At 40.9% G+C, this 27,153-nt stretch overlaps 1 protein-coding gene across 1 annotated transcript; it reads right to left on the bottom strand.

Moving 5' to 3' along the window:
• Positions 1-25,927, bottom strand: JAM3 (junctional adhesion molecule 3). Its single transcript, XM_006871015.1, has 9 exons — positions 25,852-25,927; positions 16,160-16,225; positions 15,445-15,558; positions 11,581-11,733; positions 10,307-10,509; positions 8,527-8,626; positions 530-656; positions 387-441; positions 1-36 (listed from the first exon to the last, which is right to left on the bottom strand). Exons 1-9 carry the CDS (start codon positions 25,925-25,927, stop codon positions 1-3), a joined length of 930 nt encoding a protein of 309 aa, XP_006871077.1.
• Positions 25,928-27,153: the final 1,226 nt, after the last annotated feature.

Here is a 27,153-nt window from a genome sequence, read left to right as displayed (position 1 = left end):
TTAGATCACAAATGATGACTTATGTCGGAAGTCACCCTGCAAAAGAACACACAGTTACAACAAAACCCTCTGCTAATCCACCATCAGCACCCCCAGTGGGAAAGGAAAGATCATGTTCAAATAAATCTAACAGTGGTTTCACCATTTCTTTGAAGAGACCTAGAGCAAATTTGAAATTAAGTGAAATAATTTAATAAAGTACAGCTTGCGAATTATAAGTTCCATTCAAGTGTGGGAATACCATTGTGAAGGGATAAAGTGCAGAGTCAGCAGTAAACCTTGGGAATCTTTGTCTTGTGGGACCAACTTAGTTTCCAAGTAGGAATAACATTTTCCCTGCTGGGCACACCTAGATTTCGAGATCTTCTAAACCATGTCTCTCTTACCTCATCATCTGTCCTGATGTAGTTAACACCATCAGCCTTCCCTGGGTTCTTATAGCTGTGAACAGGAGAAAAGGCAGTTCAATGACTACTGGTTGTCATATTAACACCAACTTGAACTCTGATTTCTTTGTAAGGCAGGCTACCTTTCTCCGTCCTGTTTGTTGATGAAGTAACCACGTCTATAGGCACAGCAGATACCCACGGTTATCAGGGCCAGTACTACAAGGACAACCAGGACTCCCCCAATAATTCCACCGATGTTCAGGTCATCTGAAGAAGAGGAGGTTTGATGGAAGAGATGATGTAAAACACTCTGATTCAGTTCCTTCACCTATCCTAGCCCTCCCTGCGCAAACCCCCACCCCCGCCCCTGCCCCCGTGCCTATTCCATCCTGGAGAACACTTAAGATCTTTCCAGCCTAAAATCCCATGACCCCTGATTTCACTTAGGAAAAGTACTGAGACATTCACTGTTGAAAGGCAGTTAATACTATATTTTATAAACAGGTTAAAAATCCCTCTGGCTAAAGTTTAATGATCTTCTAGGTAAATCCCTGAGAATACTAATGAAGCCAAATGGTAAAAAAGGAGCTGGTTTCAAGTATTTACTAGAGAAAGTGTTTTACAAAAGTACTTACATGTAAAAATAGGTGGGAACTTGCCCACTCCACTGCTGCCTGATCTGAAAGCCAAAAGCTCTCTTAAAAGAAACCATCTTGATTCCAATCAAGTCAGCCTCTCCTATTTCATTTCTATATTGTAGACAATGGGGTCCTAATGTGGGGCTGCAGGATATGTACTAGAATACTAACTGCTAGGTTGGCAGTTCAAACCCACCTCAGAAACTATCCAGTGTCAGAACCTACTCAATGGTACTTAGCAATATAGTAGGTAAAGGGATTCCTGAACCCTATGAAAAAATATGTAAAGAATATATCAACAAAAATCACTTAATATGAAGTTACTAAAGTTCTCCCTTAGCATAATGTTATTAGGTACTACTGAATTGGTTTCAACTCATAGCAGTCCTGTACGGGGTTTCCGAGGAGCAGCTGGTGGGGTTTTAACTGCTGACCTTGTGGTTTACAGTCCAGTGCTGATCCTATAGCACCACACCAGGAGTCCTAGTGGTTCTCAAATGTGTTATGGATTGAATTGTGTCTTTGTTATCTAGTGCTACTATAACAAATACCATCAGGGATGATTTTTAACACAAGTTTTTCCTAAGTTGGTGGTGGTGGTTATGTGCTGTGGAGTCAGTTCCGACTCATGGCGTCATAATTTAGGAGACTTAAAAGTCCAAATTCAGAGTGTCAGCTCTAGGGGAAGTCGGTTCAGCATTGCTTGGAGATCTCCATGTGTCTTGGCATCAGTTTTTCCCTGTGTGGCACTGTGGGATAAAGCACTGGATTGTAAAGTCGGTTTGAACCATTAGGTTCAAGCTCATCAACTGCACCTTGGAAACCCTATGTTGTTACGGGCTGTTGAGCCGGTTTTGACCCAAAGCAATCCTGTATAGTGTTTCTATGGAGCAGCTGGTGAGCTTGAACCTCCGACCTTGTGGTTCAAACCAACTTTGCAGTCTGCATTACCCCGCAGTGCCACACCAGGGTCACTATGAGTCTAAACCGACAGGACAGCACTTAACAACAGGAGCTTCACAGTGCAGGGACCCCAGGTGTAAAGGATGCACTCCACTCCCAGCACTTCTTGGTGGTAATGGGCCCCTCTGAGCTCTGCTTGCTTCTTTAATCTCCTTTATATCTCAAGAGATTGACTCCCTCAAGATCTGGCCTCTAACAGCATATCAGTAGGATTTACAATACATAGGATAATTACACCAGACAGGGCTGAGTCATCATAGAGGTGGTCACACCATTATATAAGTGCCAAATCACTGAGATTTAAAAGGGGACTCAATTCATGACAAATTGTGCCCCCCCCCTAAAATATATACTGTCAATTTAAGATCCCTGTACTTGTGATGTAGTCCCATTTGGGAATGGGACTTCCTTTATTATATTGAGACCATAGGCTGTATCTAAACCATTCAACTTTGAGATCTAAGATGAGTACATCAGGGACAGAGAAGGAAGCCCAAATGGCAAGCAAGATACCACATGCAGATCCCCAAGGGATGAAGGAATAGAAGCTAAAACTAAACCTTCTTCCAAAACCAGTCTTCCTCAGACTTCTAGCCTCTTCAACTGTGAGAATAAATTTGTTTGTTAAAACCATTTCTATTATAGTAGCACTTAGAAATATAGACAATTTGGTACTGAGCGTGGGGTGCTGCTTTAAAAACAAATCTTTTAAAATGTAAAAATGGTTTTGCAATTGGATAATGAGTAGAGGCTGGAGACATTTTGATGTGCTTCATTGTAAGGCCCGAGTTTGCCTTGAAGAGACTGTTGGTAATAAATTATGGACATGAAGGGCAATTCTCATGGGGGCTCATAGAGAACTGAGAATCCTGATGAGAGTTTTATTGTCAGGAACACTGTTCCTAGGAATGTGGATATTAAATGTGCTTCTGCTAAGACTTTAAAGGGAAATGTTGAACATGTGATTGGACATTGGAAGGCAGGTGATTCTTTTAATGCAGTAGCAAAGAACTTGTCTGAATTATGTTCAAATGTTTGGTGAAAGGTAGAACTTGTAAGTGGTGAGCTTGGATAGTTGGCTGAGATTTATAAGTAACATCTTAAAGGGTCAGCATGATTTTTATCCTTGCCAATTACAGTAGAATGCAAGAAGAAAGAGATGAACTTTGTAAAATGAAACCATTTGGAAAACTATATTGCATAAATTAAGGACACATGTCCTAGAACTCTCACCAAGGACATGGTGACTCAATCTTTTGTTAAAGGTATCAACCTCTGAATCAGAAGTTTCATTGGCTTAGATTGAAAGGGGCAGACTCCAAAATATGGGAAAGCTGTCTGCCTCCTGGAATTCTACAGAGAGGAAATGGACCAATGGAATGACTTGGTTGGAAACATCTGTTATCTGGCACATAAAGGAAGACACCATCCTAAGAACAATTCCAAGAGCAGTAGGTCTGTTGGAGGACCATAGTGGAAGGGCTGCCTCCATTGAAAACTTGGAACCACCACCTCCATTTCAAAGGATGGAACGACTGCCTCTTTTTCAAAGGGTGGAAAAATGCCTTTTAGGTTTCAGTGAGATTTCTCCTATCTCAGTTTCTGAGTGTGATTAGAACATTATAATTATAACATAATATAATTATGTTAATGAGATCACCCAAAGCTGAGGAGGCACGCTTGCCATGCCCAAGAGTCAGGAGAACAGTGTCCCGGTCCAAGAGAGTAGGGTCACTGTTCAAGTGGAACAAGTGAATGGGATTACCCAAAGCCAGGGTAAAAGACAGATGATACCTAAGACCAAGGGGCCTCCACTCCTTAGAACATGGCCAAAACCCAGAGTCTGGAGGGTGGAGCCACTGCCTAGACAATCCTAGAGAAAAAAGGAGTATTTTCAAGCTTTGAAAGTTAGTGCCATTTTCCCTGCTACATTTGGAATTGTTTGATGCCCTTTTTTTCCTCAAACTCCTCCCATTTGCAATGGAAATAGCTGTTCTGTGTCCCACCATTGGACTCTGGAAGCAGATGGTTTGTATTTAGGTTTCACAGGTTCACAGATGGAAAGGCATTTTACCCCAGAATGGAACATGCCCAACGTTTCCTCCATACTTGATTTAGATGATTCAGAAGATGAAATTTTGGACTTAGAATTGATACTCAATTGGGATAGAACTTTTCGGATTATGTGATCGGTAAATGTGTTTTCCACATGGGAAGGACATGAGTTTTAGGTGGCCAAAGGGTGGAGTGTTATGAATGTAATTGTAGTCCCTCTTCCCCAAAATATGTGTTATAAACCCCAAACCATTATACCTGTAGATATAATCCCATTTAGGAATAATAGGACTTTGTTATGTTAATGAGACCATATCAGTGTAAATTGTGTCTTAAGCCAATGGATTTTGAGATATAAAAAGAACTGGCTAGGCACAAAGAGGATTTCTGGTGTGGCACTGTAGGATAAAGTACTGGACTTTGAACCACAAGGTCAGCAGTTCAAACCCACCAGCTGCTCCTCAGGGTTGCTATGAGTTGGAACTGACTCAATGGCACTTAACAACTACAAGGCACAAAGAATTAAGTAGAGATAGAGGAAGATAGATGCTAGGTCATATGAAGGTCACCAAGGAACAGAGTTGAAGAGACAAGGACATTCCCTCAGAGCCAACAGAGAGCTTTCCCTAGGGCTGATGCCCTGAACTCCTGAACTTTGAGAAAATAAATTTCTGTTTGTTAAAACCCTCCACTTGTGGTATTTATTATATAGCAGCACTAAGAAACTAAGACAATTTGTATGTGCAAAAAAAAAAAAGAAGGGCCACCCATTTTCCCGCAGCCCTCCACTTCTTTTTTATTGGGTTTGATGATTCATTGCAATAGCCATACAGAGCTCAGAGGCAACTCTCATAGTTATGGGGCTTATTAAGGAAGTTAACTGGTTACAATTCAAGGTCAGTAACACTCAGAGCACAGTTGTTCCAGTCAGGACAGCCTCCCCTAAGCCGTGCTCACAGGCAGGCCTCTCTCTGCTCTTGTAGGGCTGCTGATGAATGCCCACCTGACATACCACTCCACAGTTAGCCTCAAAAGGAAGGCACTCAGCTCTAGCTACCCCAAATCAGTGCCTGGAGGCAACTCACTCTGTAAGCAAGCTTGCCCAAAGTCACTCAGCTTTACTTACTCCTAGAGCTGGCAAATCTACCTCTCTGTCTTGGGCTCTGGTTCTGCTGCTGCTGCTTCTCAGCCACTCCTCTGGGTGTCTTAGCTTTCTGCCCTGTGTCAAGGAAGTTCAATGCCCGGGTATCTCGGGACCCAAATGATATGCTCCACTCCTGGCTCTTCTTTGATGGTAGTTCAATCCCCTTTCCTGCTTCTGAGATGGTTTATTTTATACCCACACTGGAGTCTCAAGTTTTTACAATGACAATTTAACTCTTGAATCATGTCATCCTATCAGTATGTTCTCCCACCTTCCCTTACCCAGACCCAGGGAACATTGGAGAACAAAAATGTTGTTTGGTGGGAGTTACAGGCTATTACTAGAAAACACTTTAAATAATTCACTATGCCGAGTGTGTATAAAAATGCTGATTTTTAAATGGTCAGTTTCCAAATCCTATTCTTTGAGATTCAATAGCTCTGGGCCATGGCCCAGAAGTTCCCTCCTAGAGAAAATACCTGGGGCCAGTTTCCAAGCTAGACAGATAGGGAGGCTCCCCTGGATTACCTGTGAAAAATGTGTCTCAGACATTTACATTTCCTGATCCCCCTCTTAGAGGTCCAACATGTTTGGGTACAGACCTGGAATCTGCATATAATAGTTTTCCTAAAAGATTCTTCTTATCAAACTTGGAAAACACTGCTCTAGGGGATGGTTTTAAGAGGGAGGAAGAAGAAATTTAAAAAGCTCCCCAAATGATTTTTATTTTTATTTCTCTGCCCCCATCCTCTTCCAGCACTTCCCCTTTAAAGCCAATACCCTAGAGATGATCCCATCCCAGAACAAGGCTGTCTTAGTTACCTAGTGCTATTATAACAGAAATACAAGTGGACAGCTTTAACAAACATATTTATTCTCCTACAATTTAGGAAGCTACCAGTCCAAATTCAGGGCATCAACTCTAGGGGAAGGCTTTCTCACTGTTAGCTCTGGGGGAAGAACTCTGTCTCCTTTCAACATCTGTGAGTTTGGCATCCTTGGAGATCTCCAGGTATCTTGGCATCAATCTTCTCCTGGGTCCAGGATGTTCAAAGCACAGGGGCCCTGGGTCTAAAGGAGATATGCTGCTCCTGGGCTTCCTGGTGGCAGTAGGTCCCTCTGATCTCTACTTGTTTAGTCTCTTTAATATCTCAAAAAAGATTGCCTGTGATATAACCTGATGCTATAGATTGCATCCTGTCTTACTAACATAATCACCACTAGTCCTGCCTTATTAAAATCGCTGTTGTTGTTGTTAAGTGCCATGGAGTCAGTTCCTACTCATAGCGACCCTGTATAAGGTTTCTGAGGAGAGCCTGCTGGGTTTGAACCATTGACCTTGCAGTTAACAGCCCAGTGTTATCCTATAGTGTTACACCAGGACTCCTACTAATATCATAGAGGTTAGGATTCACAATACATAGGATAATTACTTCAGATCACAAAATGGAGGATAATTATGCTGAGAACTATGGCCTAGCTAAGTTGACATATTTTGGGGGAGCACTATTCAATCCCCAAATGATTCTGATGTCTCCCCTCTGCTCCTAGCCTTTCCCAGCACTTCTTCTTTAAACCAATACCTTAGAAATGGTCTCATCTGGAACACAATGAAACCTGAGAAGGCTTCCATTATCTTTAATTACATTTTTCCACAAACTTTTTGACAGCCCCCCCCCCCTTCCCACCCCTGATATTAGGACTAAAAATCTAGATTGCAGTTTTCTACAAAATGATTATAACTGGATCAATTTCTGTAGAATTTATATTTTAATAATTCTATCAGTCACCAAAGAGATGGAGTTTACTAAATTCAGTGTTGAATTCATATGATTTTAACCATGTTTCCAATATCAGAAGACTCTAATTAAAAAGTCTATTTTTAAGAAATAAACATATTGTAAGGACCAATTTATGTAGGCAGTTAGGTGTTACTCAGAACATTCCTATCTTTCCTTTCATTATACCCACATGGATTTGGGTGAACCCAGTCCACTCCTGATGATATGGACCCATGGGAGAACAGTTGTCTAAACTGATGGTCTCATTAAATTTAAAAGGTGTCCCAGTCACTTCCCACTCTGGATAAAATCTTTTCAAAAAGTAACTCACAAGAAACAACCTAAGTGCCCATCAATGGGTGGGTAAACAAATTGTAGTATATACAATGTGATATTACTCAGAGATAAAGAATAATTAGTTTTTGAAACACAGTGTGGATCTTATGTTGAACAAAATAAGTCAATCACAAGAAGATGAATATTTTATGTTCTCACTTTTATGACATAAATAGGTAAATATTCAGAAACTAACATTCATTAATGGTTACCACTGAGAGAAGTAGAGGGCAGAAAAGGAAGAAATACTCCCTAGGTAGTAATCACTGTTTTTTTATTGTAATGGGAAAGGTGACATCGAATGCGCATGACCTTTGCACAGCATGATTGATGTGATTGATGTCCACAAGCTGTACATAAGGAAAAGACCTAGTTTTGCAATAATAACAACAACCAAAACAAAAAGGTAGACAATGCAGATGCTGATACAAATCAGGCATAACCAACCACCTCATGGGTTTAGTTCTCTGGATTTGAGGGTTTAGGGCTGTGGTCTCACAGAACAATCCATTTAATTGGCATAATATAGTTCTCAAAGCTTACCTTCTACTTTCCACTATGACGATTGGTGTCTGGGGCCTGGAAAGCATATGAGCAGCCCTCTAAGATACAACTATTGGTATTTATGCATTTGGAACAAAAGCCAAAGAACAATACCCGGGAATCAAAAAAGGTACTACACTATAGGGCTAGCTGTCTCCACAAACCACCGCCTCTCTTCCACCTGGAGACCAGAGCTAGATGGTACCCCGCTACTGCTACTGAGCTTTCGGATTAGGGACATATTAACGAATCATGACTTAAAAAGGGAGGAAAATGTGGAACAAGCTTCAAATTCTTAAAGACTCCAGACTTACTAGATACCTTGAGGCTAGAGGAGTCCCTAAGACTATGACCTGAGCTGCTCTTCAAAACTTGATAGAAACTATCTCCTGAAGTCACCATTGAACCATTAAACTAACAGTTTAGCCCAAATTGTCACTGTTGAGTAATGCCTTTAAAAACAAAAGGTCAACCACTTTTTTAAAGCACAAATGAGGCTGGTAAAACATCTAGACATACACTGGGAACACTGACACAGGAAGAAGGAATGTAAGCAGTATCACTGATCGTTAGGTCTAGAAACTGGAATGAGAGCGGTTGTGCTGTGTCTATTTTCACCAAAATGAAGATTAATTAAAATAAAAACGTTTTACAAATAAACAAACAAAATAACTCACAGACTTCCATCTCCTGTTCCTCACACCTGGCTGAGCCTGCATCATTGGAAGCAATGCAGTAATACTGCCCAGAATCTTCCTTGTGAACAGCATTGAAAACCTGTTTCAGGAAATTACAAGTAAATCATGAGACCAGTCAGCAGGACAGAACTCTGAGGGGACCAGGGTGAAGAGGTCAACCCACCCCAGAACCTAAGTCCAGAACATGGTAAACTGCCTGCTCATCTGTCAGTTTTCATTTGACTCCCAGTCACTGACTGTGTTCTTCCTGATAGCCCTTCCTGGTAATAATGACATCCTTTGGTACTTGGACATATCGAAGCCTAGCAACATCCTGGGAGCACCTGGGTGGTACAGATGGATAATATCCTTGGTTGCCAACTGAAAGGTTGGCAGTTTGAGTCTACCTATAGGTGCCTCAGAATAGAGTTCTGGTGATCTACTTCTGAAAAGCCAGTCATTGGAAACCCTTTGGAACACAGTTCTACTTAGACAATCGCGAGGCACCATGAGTCCAAGTCCGAGTCCGAGTTAGCTGGTTTAGCAACATCCAGAATGAAATTCAAGTAAAGGGACTCTGGTGGAGAGGGCTCGTCACACTATATACTTTGGTAGTATGAACAGAAAATGAACCTATTGTGATATGGCTCCTTCCTACATGTAAATGGATGTACCATGGCTCAAGAGGAACTCCCATAAGAGACGGATGTGTAGCAAAAGCCTGGTGTGATAATGCTGGTGATGGCAGCCTGTCCTCTAACACATGACCACTCTGGTTTCATCTGTACTCCATCCACCCACTTCCCACCACCACGCCTTCCTATCACCACTTGATTATTTTGAAGCACAGCCCAGATACATTTTGCCCATAAATACTTCAGCATTTATCTCTATTTTAAAAATCACAACCACAATACCATCATCATGTCTAAAACAACTCTTGAATATAATCAAATATCCAGCTATAATCAATTTCTCTGCCTCAAAATGATTTTCAGTTAGACATTTAAGTCAGGATCTTAGCAACATGCACCCAATGCATGTGTTCAGTCTCTCTCTTGAGTCTCTTTTAAACTTACAGGTTTTCCCTCCTCCTAAACCCCCCTTAAGGAGCTCTGGTAGCGTAGTGGTTATGAATCGGGCTGCGAACCTTAAGGTCAGCGGTTCGAAACTACCAGCTGCACCGCGGGAGAAAGATGAGGCTTTCTACTCCCGTAAAGATTTACACCCTTGGAAACCCTGTACAGGGTCGCTATGGGTCGAAACCGACTCGATGGCACATAACAACAACAACAAACCCCCCTTAGAACATAGTTTTTTACAATGGGAGTTTCTTATATCATTTCTGACATTCTGAATTTTTAGCACCCTGGTAGGCAGTGGTTAAGTATTGCGCTGCTAACCGTGAACTCAGCAGCTGAATCTACCCAGCTGTGATACAGGAGAAAGGTGAGACTTTCTGCTCCCGTAAAGAATTACAACCTCGGAAACCCGACACAGGGTCACAGTGAATCAGCACCAACTCAACAGCACACTGTTACCACCTTCTAAAGGGGAGCCCTGCTACGGTGCTGTAGGATAAGCACTTGACCTCAAGGTCGGCGGTTCAAACTCCCCAGCCGCTCCTCAGAAACCCCATACAGGGTCGCTATGAATTGGAAATGGCTCAATGGCTCTTAACAACAACAAAACATCTTTTCTAATCACTGTTCTTTCCACAATAGGCATTCCTTGCACCAACAGAGATACTTCCATTGTCATCTCTTAGAAGATATCTTACCAGAGTGCCTGTTTGAAAGTTTAAGAGAAATGAGGAATTTCGAAATTTGGGGTTGGCTCTGGAGTCTGTGGGCAGAGGCATGTCATTGCGATACCAGCTGTAGTGAGGCCGGGGTGAGCCCTCGCTCTCCTGGCAGTGCAGGGTGGCCGACTTGCCCACAGGTACTGCCTTTGGGACTCTGCAGACTGGTGTTACTGGTTTCACTGTAAGAAAAAATATGAATTCATGTTTAACATCTCAACAACATGGCTATGCTTTTCTCACAGTTCACAAAAAACAAGACAGCCAGGCCAGCTCTCTTGCAGCACTGATATTCCATGAGTACAGCTATAGTGTGCAGCCAGCCATTCCTGGGTCCTGTCCTTTCGTTTACCCCACAACACATTTCTCACTCATCCACCTTCATGATGGAGCTGTGGAGGAGACAGAAAGTCTGTTAAAAGTACCTCCTATACCTGGGGAAAAGACCCTTGCTAGCACCATGGGATAGTGTTGGGCTACTAACTGCAAGGTTGGTGGTTCAAATCCACCAGCCCTTCTGTGGGACAAACATGAGGTTATCTGCTCCCACAAAACTTTACAGTCTCAGACACTCTATGTAGGGACACTATAAATTGGAATCAACTTGATGGTACTGAGTTTGGTTTTTCAATACTTGTGGAGGGAGCCCTAGTGGCACAGTGGGTTAAGTGTCAGGCCACTAACCAAAAGGTCAGTGGTTTGAACCCACCAGTCACTCAGTGGGAGAAAGATGAAACCATTTGCTTCCATAAAGATTTATAGCGTCAGAAACACTATGGGGGTACTTCTAAAGTCCAGGGGTATGCTCTTTTAGAAACCTGTCAAGTCATTTGGTCTGACCCTGCCAAGGCAACCGCAGGTAGAACTTGAAAGTCAATAAATCTAGGAGCTTTTTCCATAGCAACATAAATTTATATTAAGTGATATTATTAATATCCAAATGGCCTGTGGCAGAAAGAAAGGTTCCTCAGCCTTGCATTAGGGTCACTATGAGTTGGAAGCGACTTCATGGCAGTGGGTGTTTGGTTCTGTCTGGTGGAGGAAAGTGGCAAGGGTCCCACTTCTCTTCTCTCCTACTCCAGCTCAGAGTCTCTACTTCCCCTCCCAAGTCAAATGACACTCTAGGGATTGGACTGCAGCTCTAGGTGAAAAGAGATCAAAATAAGAGGTAATCTTTATTTACTCTCTCTATATAGGTTCATGAAGCCTGGATGTGGCAAAGATGCTTTCCCTTCACACGAGTTCCTTCCTACCTTGTACAGTTAACTCAATGACAATCTCATCAATTTCTTTTCGGTCATTTCGAGCAACAACCTCGCAGCGATAAAGGGCAGAGTCTCTCCGTGTCACATTCCAGATCTTCAGGGAAGTTTTCCCCAACAATTCTGCACGACCTGCCAGGTCTCCTATAGAAAAGAAGACATTAGGCACAAAAGGTATTTTTGTATAGCTCAACAGAAAATAGATAAATTATCTAATTTAAAAATGGACATTCCTCCAAGGAGACATATAAATGGTCAATAAAGTCATGAAAAGATACTCAACACTATTAGTTATTAAAGAGATACTAATAAAAGCCTGTGAGATATCACTTCACCCTTACTAGGATGCCTATAATAAAAGAGACAGACAATAGCTCTTGTTGGTAAGGAAATGGAAAGATACATTGCTGTTCAGACTGTAAAATGGCACAGCCACTTTGGAAAACAGTCTGGCACTTCCTCAAATGGTTAACATAGAAAATCATATGACGTAGCAATTCCACTTCCAGATATATACCCAAGAGAAATGAAAGCAAATGTCCATACAAAAACATGTACATGAATGTTCAAAGCAGCATTATTCATTGTAGTCCCAAAGCGAAAGCAACCCAAATGTCTAACCACTGGTGAACAGATAAACAAAATGTGGCACATCCGTTCAGTGGAATATTATACAGCCATAAAAAGGAATGGAATTCTGATACATGCTACAGCATGGATGAACCCTGAAAATATTCTGCTAAGTGTAAAGAAAGTGGTCATAGATCACCTGTTATATACTACAGATGGACATTACATTATGTTATTTATATGAAGTATGCAGAATAGGAAAATCAATAGACACAGAAAAGAGATAAATGGTCAGGAGCTGGAGTTTTGGGGTCAGTGGAGATTGGGAGTGACCACTGACAGGTGCAGGGTTTCTTTTTGGAAGTGATAAAACTGTTCTGGAATTAAACAGTGGTGATGGTTGTGTAGCTTATGAATATACTAAAAACTACTGAATTGTTCATTTTAAATAGGTAGACTTTATGTTATGTGAACTATATTTAAAAAAAAAAGTAAAAAGACACAGCAACTCATTCAAAGAAGCCTAAGGAACATAGAGAAAAACAAACAAGAAAGAAAAGGAGAAAAAATAACCTAGAAACAAATGACTACTGCATTTAACGATTGGCAGCAAGTATATGACGGATTTACCATAATATAATAGGTAGGCAGCTTATTATGATAGAGCATAGACATTTTTGGACGCAATTTCTAATGGAAAGGTTTATTATATAGCAGTCATTGTGGATGATTAACATTTCTGTAATGTAAGAAAATTATAAAAATCTATTCGGATACAGGAGACCACCTAGCCACGTTTCCCCCCAGTTCTCCTGTTTTGCATGGTAGATCCTCTCCCACCTAACCATCATCTCTATCGCTGAGTTAAATGGTGTTAATTGCCAGAAATGGAAAGTTCCTTAAAGAAAATTCCCACTTAGTTTCTCTGATGACTAGAACTACACGCACAGGCTCTAGTTGGGGGAGGGGGCAGCCTAAGTTGCTAAAGAAAAGAAAATTGTTTTCTCAGAATAATGTTTCCATCTCTTCAAAGATAAAAGTTAGAAGGGGGTTTCATATCAGTGGGTGAAATGCAGTGAATGACTTCATATGGCTCTACTACCCATAGTCCTTGTAATTCCAACCAAACAGCTCTTTTTCCTGATGGGTCTGGGTAAGAAAAGGTGGGAGAAGATGCTGATAGGACGATATGATTCAGCTGTGAGTGACTGTGAACAGGGTTAATTGTGATTGTAAAAACATGCGTATATGAGCTCAGACGCAGCAACAGGAGATCCTGTGACCATCATAGAAGAAGAACCAGGAGTGGAATGTGTCCTTTGGACCCCAAGATTCCTGTGTATTGAACCTCCTGGATCCAGGGACAGAAAGCTGTGACACCAGAGGAGTGACAGACGAGGGGCAGAGAAGCAGCAACAGAACCGTGAGTCAGAACACCATATAGAGTGGTGGGCTTCCCAGCCAGGGGAGCAAGTAAAACTGAAGGCTTTTGGGCAGGAGACTCACTTGTGGAATGCGGTACTTTCAGGAACTTAATTGGGGAACTCGGTTTACTGACCCACAGAGCTACAGTTGAGCGCCTTTGGGCTGAGGCTTATAGTATACCGGAGTGCTTTTCGGCATTTATCAGCAGTGCTAACTGAGCTTTACCAGAGCAAGGCAGAGGTCAGGTCAAGGGACCTAAGGCCAGAGAGAGAAGTCTGCCTGGGGGTTCAGCTGAGAAGAGGATATCCTGACTGGAAAAACGGTGTCCTGAATATTTCTGACCCTGAATTGTAACCAGCCTGGAGTGGTGCTGTGGGTTAATGCGCTGAATTGCAAAGTTACTTTGAACAAGGTCGGCAGTTCAAGCTCACCAGCCGCTCCTTGAAAATCCTATACTGGGTCGCTATGGGTTGGAAGTGATTCGGCAGCACTTAATAACAACAACTTCCCTAGCTGAGTAGAGTGTGCCATGGGAGGGATAGTTGGCGTCAGATTTGGTAAGGCAGGTAGAAGGCTGGGGCATGTCTGACCTCAGTCCCATAACAATTGGCCTTGGGAAAAGCCAGAGGAGATCAGTCAGGGCCATTTTTACAGTGGGAAATCAAAACTATTTTTAAGATCCTGCAATTCTCAGTGATATTGAGAACTCAAAATCCCTTTCACTTTTCTGAAACCTCTCAACTGTCAACTTCTCTGAAACTCTGAAGCCACCCCACATAAACTTACCTGCATTTGCACCTAATCTCGACACCAGCCATCCGGTCAGAATGAAAGTTTTATCCCACTTCCTGCCTTCTTACTCCTCCCTGTCATTCACTGTCAGGCTCCAGCTCTCTTAGCCCTGCCTCTTTCATCTCTTTCAAGCTCAGTTGAGGGCACTCATCTCCTCTGGACCTCCTCGACACAGCTGTGAGACTGCTTCCCCGTGCCTAGTTTTGCCCACCTCCAATCTGTTCTGTACAAGGGAATTTTTTGAAGCATAAACGTGATCATATCATTTCCCTCTTAAAATCTTTCAATGAATGCCCAGGGCTCTCAAGTTAATGTCTAGTCTTACACAGTACTCAGTACTTCCTAATTCAGCTGTTGCATCTCTTTCTCCAGCCTCATCTATTGACACCATGACTTTCCCTCTTCAGATCTCAGTGATGGTGAAGAACATCTTCCTTGCCTCAACACGTTTCTCCAGTGCACTCTTCACCTTCTTGCCTGACTGACTAGCCACTTTCCACACCTCTGCTTATATGTCAATTCTGGGAAGACTTACCTGGTTACCCTTCTCACCCCACCTCATGCAACCCCAGAGCACCCTAAGAGATCCCTCTTGTAGTACCGTGAGAATATCTGCTAACTTGTTCACAGGTGCTTTCTTAGGGTGGCACTTGGAGCAGCTAGCGTCAGGTTTGGCCCACAGCAGAAGTACTTGGGTCTTCTTTCTGCCACATAGGCGCCCTTCTAGTTAACTCACATCATTGATGTCATGGATCAGGTTAAGAACATGTTCTGGGTTAATGTTCACTCCAATTCTCAAAAAGAGAGACCAAGACTAGATTAATATCCTAACTAATGCAATGATATTTGTTGAAGCTGGGTGACAGGTACAGGGAGGTTCAATACACTGTTCTCACTACTTCTACATGTTTGAAAAGTTCCATAACAGTGCGTTAAAACAACAACATCATTACATTGATCCTAGGTGCAGGTGCAGGTGCAGGTGCAGGTGACCCACCAGAGGAGAGTAAGTGGCTGGCTTTGTGTACAAGGGAAAGGTCAGCAGCAGACAGGACTAAAGGATCATACCCTGAATTTTGTTGTCAAAAAACACATATGATGTTTGGTCACCATGAATTTTCTTCCATTCAATCCTGGGGTCATTTGTCTGTGTATCCGTAATGATACAAGACAATTCCACACCTAAAAAGCAAAGAAGAAAAAGAATTCTTTAAGTGAATAAAAAACCATCTAGGTTCACTTGTATACCCAGACCTTCAAGAGAGAGCTTTCCTACAGTTTAAAAACATAGTCATCCCCAGGCTCCCAGAGACTTTGAGAAAAGTTGGATTTTCACCGTAAAAGCAATAAGGATAATTAGCAAGGACTTACACTTTCCCATGAACACCCCTCATATATATTAAGAAATGTCTTTGTTTTGTATGGACCAATAAATAGCAACACAGAGCTCACTGTTGGCCATTTGACACAATGCCTCCCTGACTCGATGGACCATCTATTTGGCATTACACGTGTGTGTATGTATGTTTGCCCTGAGTTAGCTACAAGACTGCCAAATATCTATTAGGTGGTGTCCATGCTTCTAGTAGTCTCTCGCTTCTTAAAACAAACAAAAAAAGCAAAAAATCCACTATGGCGCTATAGGTTCCCAAGGCTGTAAATCTTCCTTGAAGCATCTTTCTACCACAAAGAAACTGGTGGGGTTGGACCACTGGCCTTTTGGTTAGTGGCCGAGTGTTTGAATTACTGTGTTACTAGAGCTCTTTGCCTCCATTGGACTTACTTTCAAATTCCTGTACCACTGGGGTTCGGTTGATGGATTTGAGATTCACGGCCCCTATCAGACAGCCTGAAGGTAGAAAAGAACAGTAAAATCAGAGACAATGCATCTTAAAACAGCAATAGTAACCCCGGACTAAGCTCAGGTTTTTCCCTTCTAGGGTAGCCACAGTCATTAACCAGAGAATTAAAAAGCTTCTTAGATACAGCGAATTACTGCCTTTCTCAGCTCAGCTTTCACAGGGAAGAAGAGGTCTGAGAATTTGCCACTTTCACGGTTCCAGAACAAAGTCCCCTAACAGCTTTAAAGGTTTTTCTACTGAGTATTTCCTTCTTGCTTAAAGTCATCATTAACTTTGTCAACAACTTTTGGAATCTGGACTGACAAGGGGCTTCTTCTTCTTGACATTACTTATCCCACCTTGCCCCTCTCTATGCTTAAAGCCCTTCCATGGGACCCTCAGTGCTACATGACAATGCTCTTGGCCTGGCACTTCTCCCCTCAGTGGAACAACACACTGGGTACACTTCTCAACCAGCTCAGAATCCACCTCTCCATGGGCCAGTCTATGAAGATGTTTTCAGCAGGCTTTGGTGAAATGAAAAAAATAGCATGAGTTATTTTTACACTAAGTTTACACTATTAATGAAACCCAAATACGTTACTTGAATGGTGGTGTGGTAGTGGTGGTGGTTGTGTGCCGTGGAGTCAGTTCCAACTCATAGCGACCCTGTAGAGGGTTTCCAAGGCTGAAAATCTTTATGGAAACAGAAAACCTCATCTTGTTTTCCATGGAGCAACTGGTAGATTCAAACTGCTGACCTTGCAGCTAGCAGCCCAACTCATAACCCACTGCGCTACCAGAGCTCCTTCTGTGCATAAGTTGTTGTATTGTTAAGTGCTGTTGAGTAGACTCTGACCTCTAGTGACCTTGTATAGGGTTTCCAAGGAACAGCTGGTGAACTTGAACTGCCAACTTTGCAGTTCAAAGCGACTTTACAGTCTAGCACATTAGCCCACAGCGCCACACCAGAACTCCTCCTTGCTGAAGTACAAGGGGAGTAGGATGTTGTTTGTGCTAGTTTTGAAAGGGTATTCCCATTCACAGATGGACGTATATAGCATCTGACTCCCCTTGTGCTTCAGCAAACCTGGAAACCAATTTACCACAACCTAGAAATTTCTCCCCTGATCTTGGAGAGACATCTAGTAGGTACATGACCACATATAAAATGTCACTCTTCAGCGAGTTGGTCTCTAGAAAACGAAACCATCCTCAGAGTTAGCCTTCACAGAGAAACCCCTAATCACAGCTTACTAAACCATCTCTACAGAACGTGTACCAGGAGTTCAATATCCTGAGATGCTTTCTGAGTTCATGGACATTTGGTTGACAACTGATTCTTTTTCTCTCTGTCTTATTTAATGATTGTTGTTGTTAAATGCCATCAAGTTGACCCATAGCGACCCTGTATAGGGTTTACGAGGAGCAGCTGCTGAGCTTGAACCGCCGACCTTGCAGTTCAACCGGCTTTGCAGTCTGGCGCATTAACCCACAGCGCCACACCAGGATTAGCTAATAATGTGACAAGGATGCATTTCAATCCTTTCTTATTCAGTAAGACCTCGTGGTGTGGTGCTGTGGGCTAATGCACCAGATTGCATAGCCATTTGAACTACAAGGGCAGTGGTTCAAGCTCACCAGTCGATCCTTGGAAACACTGTATATACATGGCTGCTATGGGCCGGGACTGACTCAATGAAACTTAATAACAACAACACTGATTCTAGAAAAAGCCTTAAAGAATTTAATGAAAAGCAGAAGCATAAAATTAGTTACTTATGTTTTTTAAAACACCTGTTTCTATAGAAGGCTATAGATCCAGGGTGTGTGAGAGTATTTACTTTGGTTTGGTTAGCTATGGGCTTCTCTTTCTGGAAGACAGACATGCAGCTGCTTGTGCCAATCTCTGGAGACAATATGCCCCAACATTTAACAATAGAGGAGCACTCAAGACAAGTGAAGTTCCAGCTTAAGTGATTATCCATAACAGCTGGGCCTAGGTCTGATAAGGCCCCAAGCTGAGAGTCCTTTCTTAGAATTCTCATTCTGTTTCTGAACAATTCTGAAATGTATAAGTGCTCTAGACCTCTTTACATTGCTTGACCCCAATAGTGCAGCATACACTTTAAAATTTAATAATAACTTGTGTAAGACAATGGTGCTAGAAAGATCAGAAGCTAAGAACCAAACATGAAGACATCATCAGTGACTGATCTGGTATACTAACTGATAGCTGAGGATACAATTCTGACATCACTCAGCACTTAGAAAATAGGGTCTGGAAACCAGCTGTGAAGTGGTGGCTGCACACATTAAATCCCTATCAGAATACTCACATTGAGATGACATTATTTAAGACTGATCAAAAAATTTTTGGAAGAAGGAATGGAGGCCAACATAGTTCAGTTTTAGCTGTACTCTGAAGTCTTAACATGAGAAGGGATCTAGAGTTCACAAAAGGCTGAAAGGGCAGATTCCCAGATAGAACTTCGCTGGCAAACTTTGGCTGTGATGGTTGTCAATATGAAGCATGATGATGGCCCAGCTAAAACGGCTCAAAGCACAAGCACTCCCAGCATAAATCTCTCCAGGCAAAGAACACAATAGCTTTGGTGTTTGCTCCTTGAAACATGGGATCCAGAAATTTTTTCATCCTGACATAACCAAAAAGGCTTTCAACCAATTCAAAGCAATTGGCTAAAAGTCAGTGGCAGAATTTAACAAACTAATATACAAAAACTTGAAAAGGAAGATTCTTGATTATTGTTGTTAAGTGCCGTTGAGTTGATTCCAATTCATAGCAACCCTTTATTGGATTCCCAAGGCTTTTAAATCTTCATGGGAGCAGAAAGCCTCATCTTTCTCCCATGGAGTAGCTGGTGGGCTTGAACCACAGACTGTGAGGTTCATAGTTACATGCTTGTTGTATGGAGCCACCATGATCCCTTCTTGAGTATAGTCAATGAATAAAAATATGTTCTTCTTAGTAACATTAAAAAATATATATTTTACAAATTGAAATCTAAGAATTATATATTCTTATAAATATGTTATTGTTGAGTGCCACTGAGTCAGTTCCAACCCATAGCGATCCTGACCAGGGTTGCCAAGGAGCAGCTGGTGAGCTTAAACCAGCCGAACTTGTGGGTCAAACCAACCTTGCAGTCCAGCACATTTACCCACAGTGCCACACCAGGACTCCATAAATATACTTATATAGTATATTTATGAATATACCTATGAATATACTTATGAATAAAATATGAATATACTTATGAACAATGTATTCTTGTATAGATGTGTGAGTATACTTTCCCTTGAAATGATTTACCGAAAGGTGGCCTGCTTCTGCCAAAGAGATTCCCCTCAATCCAAGGGATGTGATGACACACAAAAAAGGCAGCATCCTGGGAGGCCTTTCAGATGAATAAAATTACTGACAGAAAATTTCACGGAATTGTAGCTCTTAAATCAATCTGCAAAGAGACAGATAGCACTAAAAGATACAACTAAAACAACCAGGGAGGACATAGAGTTGAAGGGCTTCCATGAGTTACTGTACTCGGCACCCTCACTAAGCCACCATGGGCAAATAATACAAGGCAGTCCACTCAAAAGATTTTATGGAAAGATGGTGCCGAAGGAGAACAGAGACACTGGGGGAGGGGTCTCTATCATAATATATGGTCACATTAAATCACAGTTTTGCTTGTATTTTAGTGGTTCCTCATAAAGAATAATTTTTTAACATAATCCATTTTTTATTTGTATAATTGTTATATATGTTTAATCAATTGCAAAGGAAAAAATTAAAAAAAATTTTTTAATGGACTTGAGAATATCTTTTGGTTTCTTCAGTCCAGATCCTAGAAAAAAAGAATTTCAGGAGTATGGCTTCACCAGGGTTATGAACCACAGGTACCATGATGCATGCTGGTTTGCTGAATTATTAACATTTTTTTCCTCCACACAAAATACCTCATTGCTCAGCACACAATGATTATCTATAATGTTCCTAAATATACACTAAACTAAAGATACTCTGTTAGAATATGATTCCAGAAACTTCCTAAAAGTTACAGAAAATACTAAATCTTAAAAATCACATGCTGAAACATAACATACTTGGAATGTTAACACACCTACCTCTAAAGAGAAGTCTTAGACCTGGGTAGGAACTTTTGAAAAGAAATTGACAAGAAAGACAAACTACACATATATCTAAGATGCCTGTAAGTCCAAGATCCAATCATTTTTACCAGGGAAGGATGAAGAAGAGAGCAGTCACATTATATAGCACACTGAATTCAATGAAATAATTTTCTGAAGAAGTTCAAGTCAAGGAAATACAATATAGATATTAAAAAATGAATATTCACACATTCATTAAACACATTTAAAACACTCATTAAAATCCATACAGTGCTAGAATAGAAGATAAAAAGATGAGGAATACAGCTATATGTTCTTACATAAGAATGTAAGCACAGATTTTTATCTGTTTTATTCTTGTTCCAACCCTAATACCTATACCAGCATTTGAACATAGTAAGTGATACATAAAAATAACTCAATGAAAGGATTCTCTCAGAAAGCTTAAAGATCGATAGCCAAGCCAAGCTGGACACAAAGTTAAATAGGAACAATGACACTTGACGGGTACTATATCAGGTTATATGCAGAAAACAGAATGAGGAGGCAAATGGTGCAGTGACACCCTCACATTCACTACAAATGTTAACTGAGACAGGAATACCACATTCTGGTGAAGAGAACGTATATTAGTCACATGGACTCAGCAATTACCTCTATTCATCTGTTAGATACTGTATTAGTTTCTTAAAGTTGCTATAACAAAATACCATTAAGTGAGTGGCTTTAAGCAACAATAATGTATTGTTTCATATATCTGGAGACTAGTTTTTCTAATTCAGGGTGTTGGCCAGCGAGTGCTCCCCTCCAAGGGCTCTAGGGGAAGATTCTTTTGTGTCTCTACCAACTTTTTTTTTTTTTTTTTTAATGTTTTATTGTGAATTATATGATAGTTTACATGAGAGAACTTTAGTTTTATATTCATTCCATCTTATATCATTTCATTGCCATGGTTCCAATCCCCTCCATGGATCATCTTTCGACCAAAGGGTATATCCTAGAAACCCGTCCTCTACCCTTCCCCCTCCCCCACCCCAGTCTTCGGCCCACAGTCCCTCTCCTAGGTGCCAATGAGTTGGTAACAACTTATAGCGATGCAATGCACAACAGAACGAAGCACTGCCCAGTCCTGGGCCAACATCACAATCGTTTTTACACCTGAGCCCATTGCTGCTGCTACTATGCCAATCAATCTTGTTACGGGGTCTTCTTCTTTTTCTCTGGCCCTCCACTTTACCAAACACGATATCCTTCTCCAGGGACCAGTCTCTCCTGACAATATGTCCAAAGTATGAGAGATGAAGTCTTCCAAGGAGCATTCTGTCTGTACTCCTACCAACACAGATTAATTTCTTCTTTTGGCAATCAATGGCACTTTTAATATTCTTCTCTAACACCATAACTCAAATACATCAATTCTTCTACATTCTTCCTTATTCACTGTCCAACTTTCACATGCATATGAAGTTATTGAAAAGACCATGGATTGGGTCAGGTACACCTTAGTCCTCAAACTGACATCTTTGCTCTTCAACACTTTAAAAGAGGTCTTGTGTAGCAGATTTGCCTAATGCAAAATACATTGCTTGATTTCTTGACTGCTGCTTCAATGAGTGTTGATGGTTGATCCAAGCAAAATGAAACCTTTGACAACTTCAGGCTTTTTTCCATTTATATGGATGTTGCTTATTGGTCCAGTGATGAGGATTTTTGTTTTCTTTACATTGAGGTGCAACCCATATTGAAGGCTGTAATCTTTGATCTTCATCAGTAAATATTTAAGTCCTTTTTGCTTTCAGGAAGCAAGATTGTATCCTATGCATATTGCAGGTTGTTAATGAGCCTTCCTCTAATCCTGACGCCATGTTTTTCTTCAAATAATCCAGCTTCTCAAACTATTCACTCAGCATACAGATTGAATAAGTATGGTGCAGACTGAATAAGTATGATGAAAGAATACAATCCTGGCACACACCTTCCTACTTTTAGTGTTCCCTTGTGCTGTTTGAACAACCACCGCTTGGTCTGTGTACAGGCTCCTCATGAGCACAAGTGAGTGTTCCACAATACTCATTCTCTGCAATGTTGTCCATAGTTTGTCATGATCCACACAATCGAAAGCCTGTGCATAGTCAATAAAGCACAGGTAAACGTCTTCCTGGTATTCTCTGCTTTCAGCCAAGACCCATTTGATGTTAGCAATGATATACCTCATTTCACACCCTCTTCTGAATCCAGCTTGAACCTCTGGCAGTTCTCTTTCAATGTATGATTGCAGCCATTTTTAAATGATCTTTAGCAAAAATTTTGTCTGCATGCAGTATTAATGAAATTGTCTAATGATTTCCACATTCCATTGGGTCACTTCTTTTTGAAAAAAAAAAATAATAATAATAGATCTATTTCAGTCAAATATGATCTCTACTAGTCAGTTGGTCAGGCAGTTGTCTTCTACATTTCTTGGCATAGATGAGTGAGTGCCTTCGGTGCCACACTAGTTTGTTGAAAGCTTTCAATTTGTATTCCATCAAATTCCTGGTGCCTTGTTCTTTACCAATGCCTTCAATGCGCCTTGGACTTCTTCCTTCAGTATCATTGGCTCTTGATCAGATGCTACCTCTCAAAATAGTTAAACATCAAACATTTCCTTTTTGTACAGTAACTTGAGCATTCCTTCCATTTTCTTTTGGTGTTTTTGATATCATTCAATATTTTCCCAATAGAATCCTTCAATAGTGCAAATCGAGGCTTGATTTTTTTCTTAAGTTCCCTCAGCTTGGGAAATGCTGAGCATGTTCTTCCTTTTGGATTTTCTAACTCCAGGTCTTTGCACAGTTCATTATAATATTTGACGCTGTTTTCTCAAGTTGACCTTTGACATTTTCCATTCAGCTCTTTTATCTCCTCATTTCTTCCATTTGCTTTAGCATCTCTATGCTGGAGAGCAAGTTTCTGATATCCATTTTGGTCTTTTCCTTCTTTCTTGTCTTCTTCATGACCTTTTGCTTTCTTGCTGTATGATGTTCTTAATGTCATCCCAAACTGTTCTGGTCTTTGGTCTTTAGAATCTAATGCACCAAATCTGTTCTTCAGATAATCTCTAAGTTCAGGCAGGATGTGTTCAAGGTCATATTTTGGCTCTTGCTTTAATTTTCTTTCCCTTCAGCCTGAACTTGCATATGAACAATTGATGGTCATTCCACAGTCTAGCTCTGGCCTTGTTTTGGCTGATAATATGGAGTTGTTCACTGTCTCCTTCCACAGATGTCATCAATTTGATTTCTGTGTATCCTATCTTGCGAGATCCATGTGTATAGTTGTCTTTTATGTTGTATAAAGAAAGGTATTTGCAATTAAGAAGTCACAGGTCTTGCAAAATTCTATCATGTGATATCCAGCATCATTTCTATCATCAAAGCAATATATCCCAACTACTGATCCCTCTTCTTTGTTTCCAACCTTCGCATTCCAATCACCAGTAATTATCAGTACATTTTGATTACATGTTTGATCAATTTCAGACTGAAGAAGTTGGTGGAATTCTTCAATTTCATCATCACTGGCTTTAGTGGTTGGTGTGTAAATTTGAATAGTAGTGGTATTAATGGATCTTCCTAGTAGGTGTATGGATAGTATCCTATCACAGACTGCATTTTATTTCAGGACAGATCTTGGTATATTCTTTTTGATGATGAATATGATGCCATTCTTCCTCAATTTGTCATTCTGGGCATAGTAAACCATGTGATTGTCAGATTCTAAATGGCCAATACCAGTCCATTTCAGCTCACTAACGCCTAGGATATAGATGTTTATCCTTTTCATTTCATTTCTGACAATTTTCAGTTTTCCTAGATTCATACTTCATACAGTCCATGTTCTGATTACTAATGGATGTTTACAGCTATTTCTCTTCATTTTGAGTTGTGCCCCATCGGCAAATGAAAGTCCCGAAGCTTTACTCCACTGGCGTCATTACTACTTTGTAGGACAACTCTACTTTGAAGAGGCAGGTCTTCCCTAGTCGTATTTTGAGTGACTTCCAACCTGAGGGGCATATCCTTGGCACTGCATCTGACAATATTCTGGTGCTCCTTATGTTTCAATATATAATATTCTGGTGCTGAAAGTGTTGCACAGCTATTTGTAAGGTTTTCAGTGACTAAATATCCGTAAGTAGTCTGTCTTTGACTGGAAGCTCAGCTGAAATGCATTTGTCTTTGATTCTTGATACCTGATAACAATTTTGTCAAACTAAGGAGTGTGAGATTTGCTGGTTGCTGTTAACTGTGCTGGAGAAAGTAAGGAAAGAAAAGAAGACACTTACACCTTCAAATTCCCAGTTCAAGTGCTGCATAAATGATCTGAAATTTTGTTTATTCTAGTTGATTCTAAAATAAACCCCTTTCTACTTCAGTCAGAGAGAAGGTATTTCAATAACCAGCCTGTGAGGAGCTGAATTACGACACATATCAAAGTCCCAGCCTCATAGGTGTTTACTAGGAAAGTGAGGGCACTGATTGTTGTTTTGTTGTTAAGTGCCATCAAGCTGGTTCGGACTTAAAGCAACCCTTTATAGGGTTTCCAAGGAGTGACTGGTGAGCTTGAACCACCAACCTTAGACTTCAAACTGAACTTGCAGTCCAGTGCATTAACCCACAATGCCACACCAGGACTCGGAGGGCACTTATTAGGAGGAATGAAATCCTGAAAATTGTAATATGCCATATGGAAAGATCCTGATGAAGCTGGGGAAATGGAATCCCAAATTTTGGTTGAATTTTCTTTGCCACTAGAAGCAGCTCTTTCACAGTTTGAAGAGATTTGCTTGAGAAACATATAATGACCTCTCTTGAAGCAGTTGTATTGCAAGAGATTGCTTACTGTCCTCAAGATCCACCCGCATTGCCCATCTTTGCTTCTGCACCTGTAATTGGCCTCAAGTCCCAGCAGGTTCAGAAAGGTGAAGTACAAAGTGTGACCAATGAGGAAGTATGCTACACTCCAGAAGAAGTGATTATTTCTCCAATTTATACAAACAGAAATTTAGGAAATATGTGGGGCATAGATAATAAGGGTGTGGGATAATAGAGGAAGAAACAAATTTATTGATATGAGTCTACTACACAGAGGTTCTGTTTGCAGGGTTAGAAAAGAATCTATTAATTTAATGGTTGGTTGAAACATGGACAAAAAGTTGCCTTGCACTAAAGAAGCTAACATGCCCAAACTGTCTTGGTCTATGAAAATGAGGTATATTCAAAAGTGCAGGAATTTGGGGATGTTAGAATGGAGTTACCATGTCAGACTCATGTACTGATGTACCCTGAAAAAGTGCCTAGAGAACACACCTTATATCATAACCATGAGGGTTATATTTGTAAGGGGAATCTGAGCATCCTTGAACAATGCTGTTATTGCTCTTCTCTGTAGATCAGATATTACAATGGAACGAACATCACTGAGCTGGGGAACCTACCGATAATAAGGGTGATTGGATCCTGGGGTGCCAAGACCAAGTGGTAGCCGTTAATCACCATAAACATGGTGGGCATGTTTACCATAGTGGCAGCAGAGTCAAAAGAGTAAGCAGAACAGTCTGACTCGCATAGACTTATGGGTTGACTACTTAGTCATGATGTTCCTAGGAGTAAAATGAATGAAAATTCTATTAAATATTTGCTTGATCTGTAAAAGAAGAGTTCCAGGTCAAGTGAACAGAAGTATAACTTGCAAGTCAACAAAATTGAATGCCCCTCAGTCAATTCCCAGACTTAAACCAGTTTACAGACTTGGTTTCATCTCATAGCAACCTGATGTACAACAGCAAAAAGAGAACCTGGACTTAGAACAGGAGGCAGGCATTCAAACAAACAAAAAAAAAGGAGATGCTGCCTGGTTTATGATCAGGAAAGGCATTCATTAGGGTTGTATCCTTTCACCATACTCATTCAATCTGTGTGCTGAGCAAATAATCCAAGAAGCTGGACTAGATGAGGAAGAATACAGCTTCAGGGTTGGAGGTGACTTAGTAACAACCTGTAATATGCAGATGACATATCCTTGATTGCTCGAAGGGAAGAGGACTTGAAGGACTTACTAACGAAGATCAAAGAACACAACTTCCAGTATAGATTACAGCTCAATATAAAGAAAACAAAACTCACAACTGGACAAACAAACAACATCATGATAAACAGAAAAAAGACTGAAGTTGTTTTAAATTTCATTTTACTTGGATCCACAATCAATGCTCATGCAAGCACCAGTCAAGAAATCAAATACTGTATTTCACTGGCCAACACTTCCTGCAAAAGACTTCCTAAAAGTGTTAAAAAGAAAAGATGTCACCATGATCCAATCCATGGTTTTATGCATTCGCCTCATATGCATATAAAAGCTGGACAATGAATGAAGACTGAAGAAGAACGATGCCTTTGAATTATGGTGTTGGCAAAAAATATTGAAAGTACCAGAAGAACAAACAAATGTGTTTTGGAAGCCCCTTAGAAGTGAAGATGGTGAGACTTCATCTTAAGTTCTTTGGAGATATTATCAGGAGGGACCAGTCCCAGGAAGAGAACATCATGCTTGGTAAAGTGGAGGGTCAACAAAAAGAAGACCCCTCAACGAGATGGGCTGACACAATGACTGCAACTCAAAGTGCCTCAAAGATAACAATAGTGAGGGTGGGGAAGAAACAGACAGTGTTTCATTCTGTTGTGTACAGGGTCGCTATGAGATGGAGGACTCAATAGCAACACACAAGAGCAACAAATGT

Source organism: Chrysochloris asiatica, unplaced genomic scaffold (assembly GCF_000296735.1).
Source record: "Chrysochloris asiatica unplaced genomic scaffold, ChrAsi1.0 scaffold00158, whole genome shotgun sequence".
Lineage (NCBI taxonomy): Eukaryota > Metazoa > Chordata > Mammalia > Afrosoricida > Chrysochloridae > Chrysochloris > Chrysochloris asiatica.
Note: the sequence above shows the minus strand (reverse complement) of the source record. Positions and strands in the feature narration are given on the sequence as shown.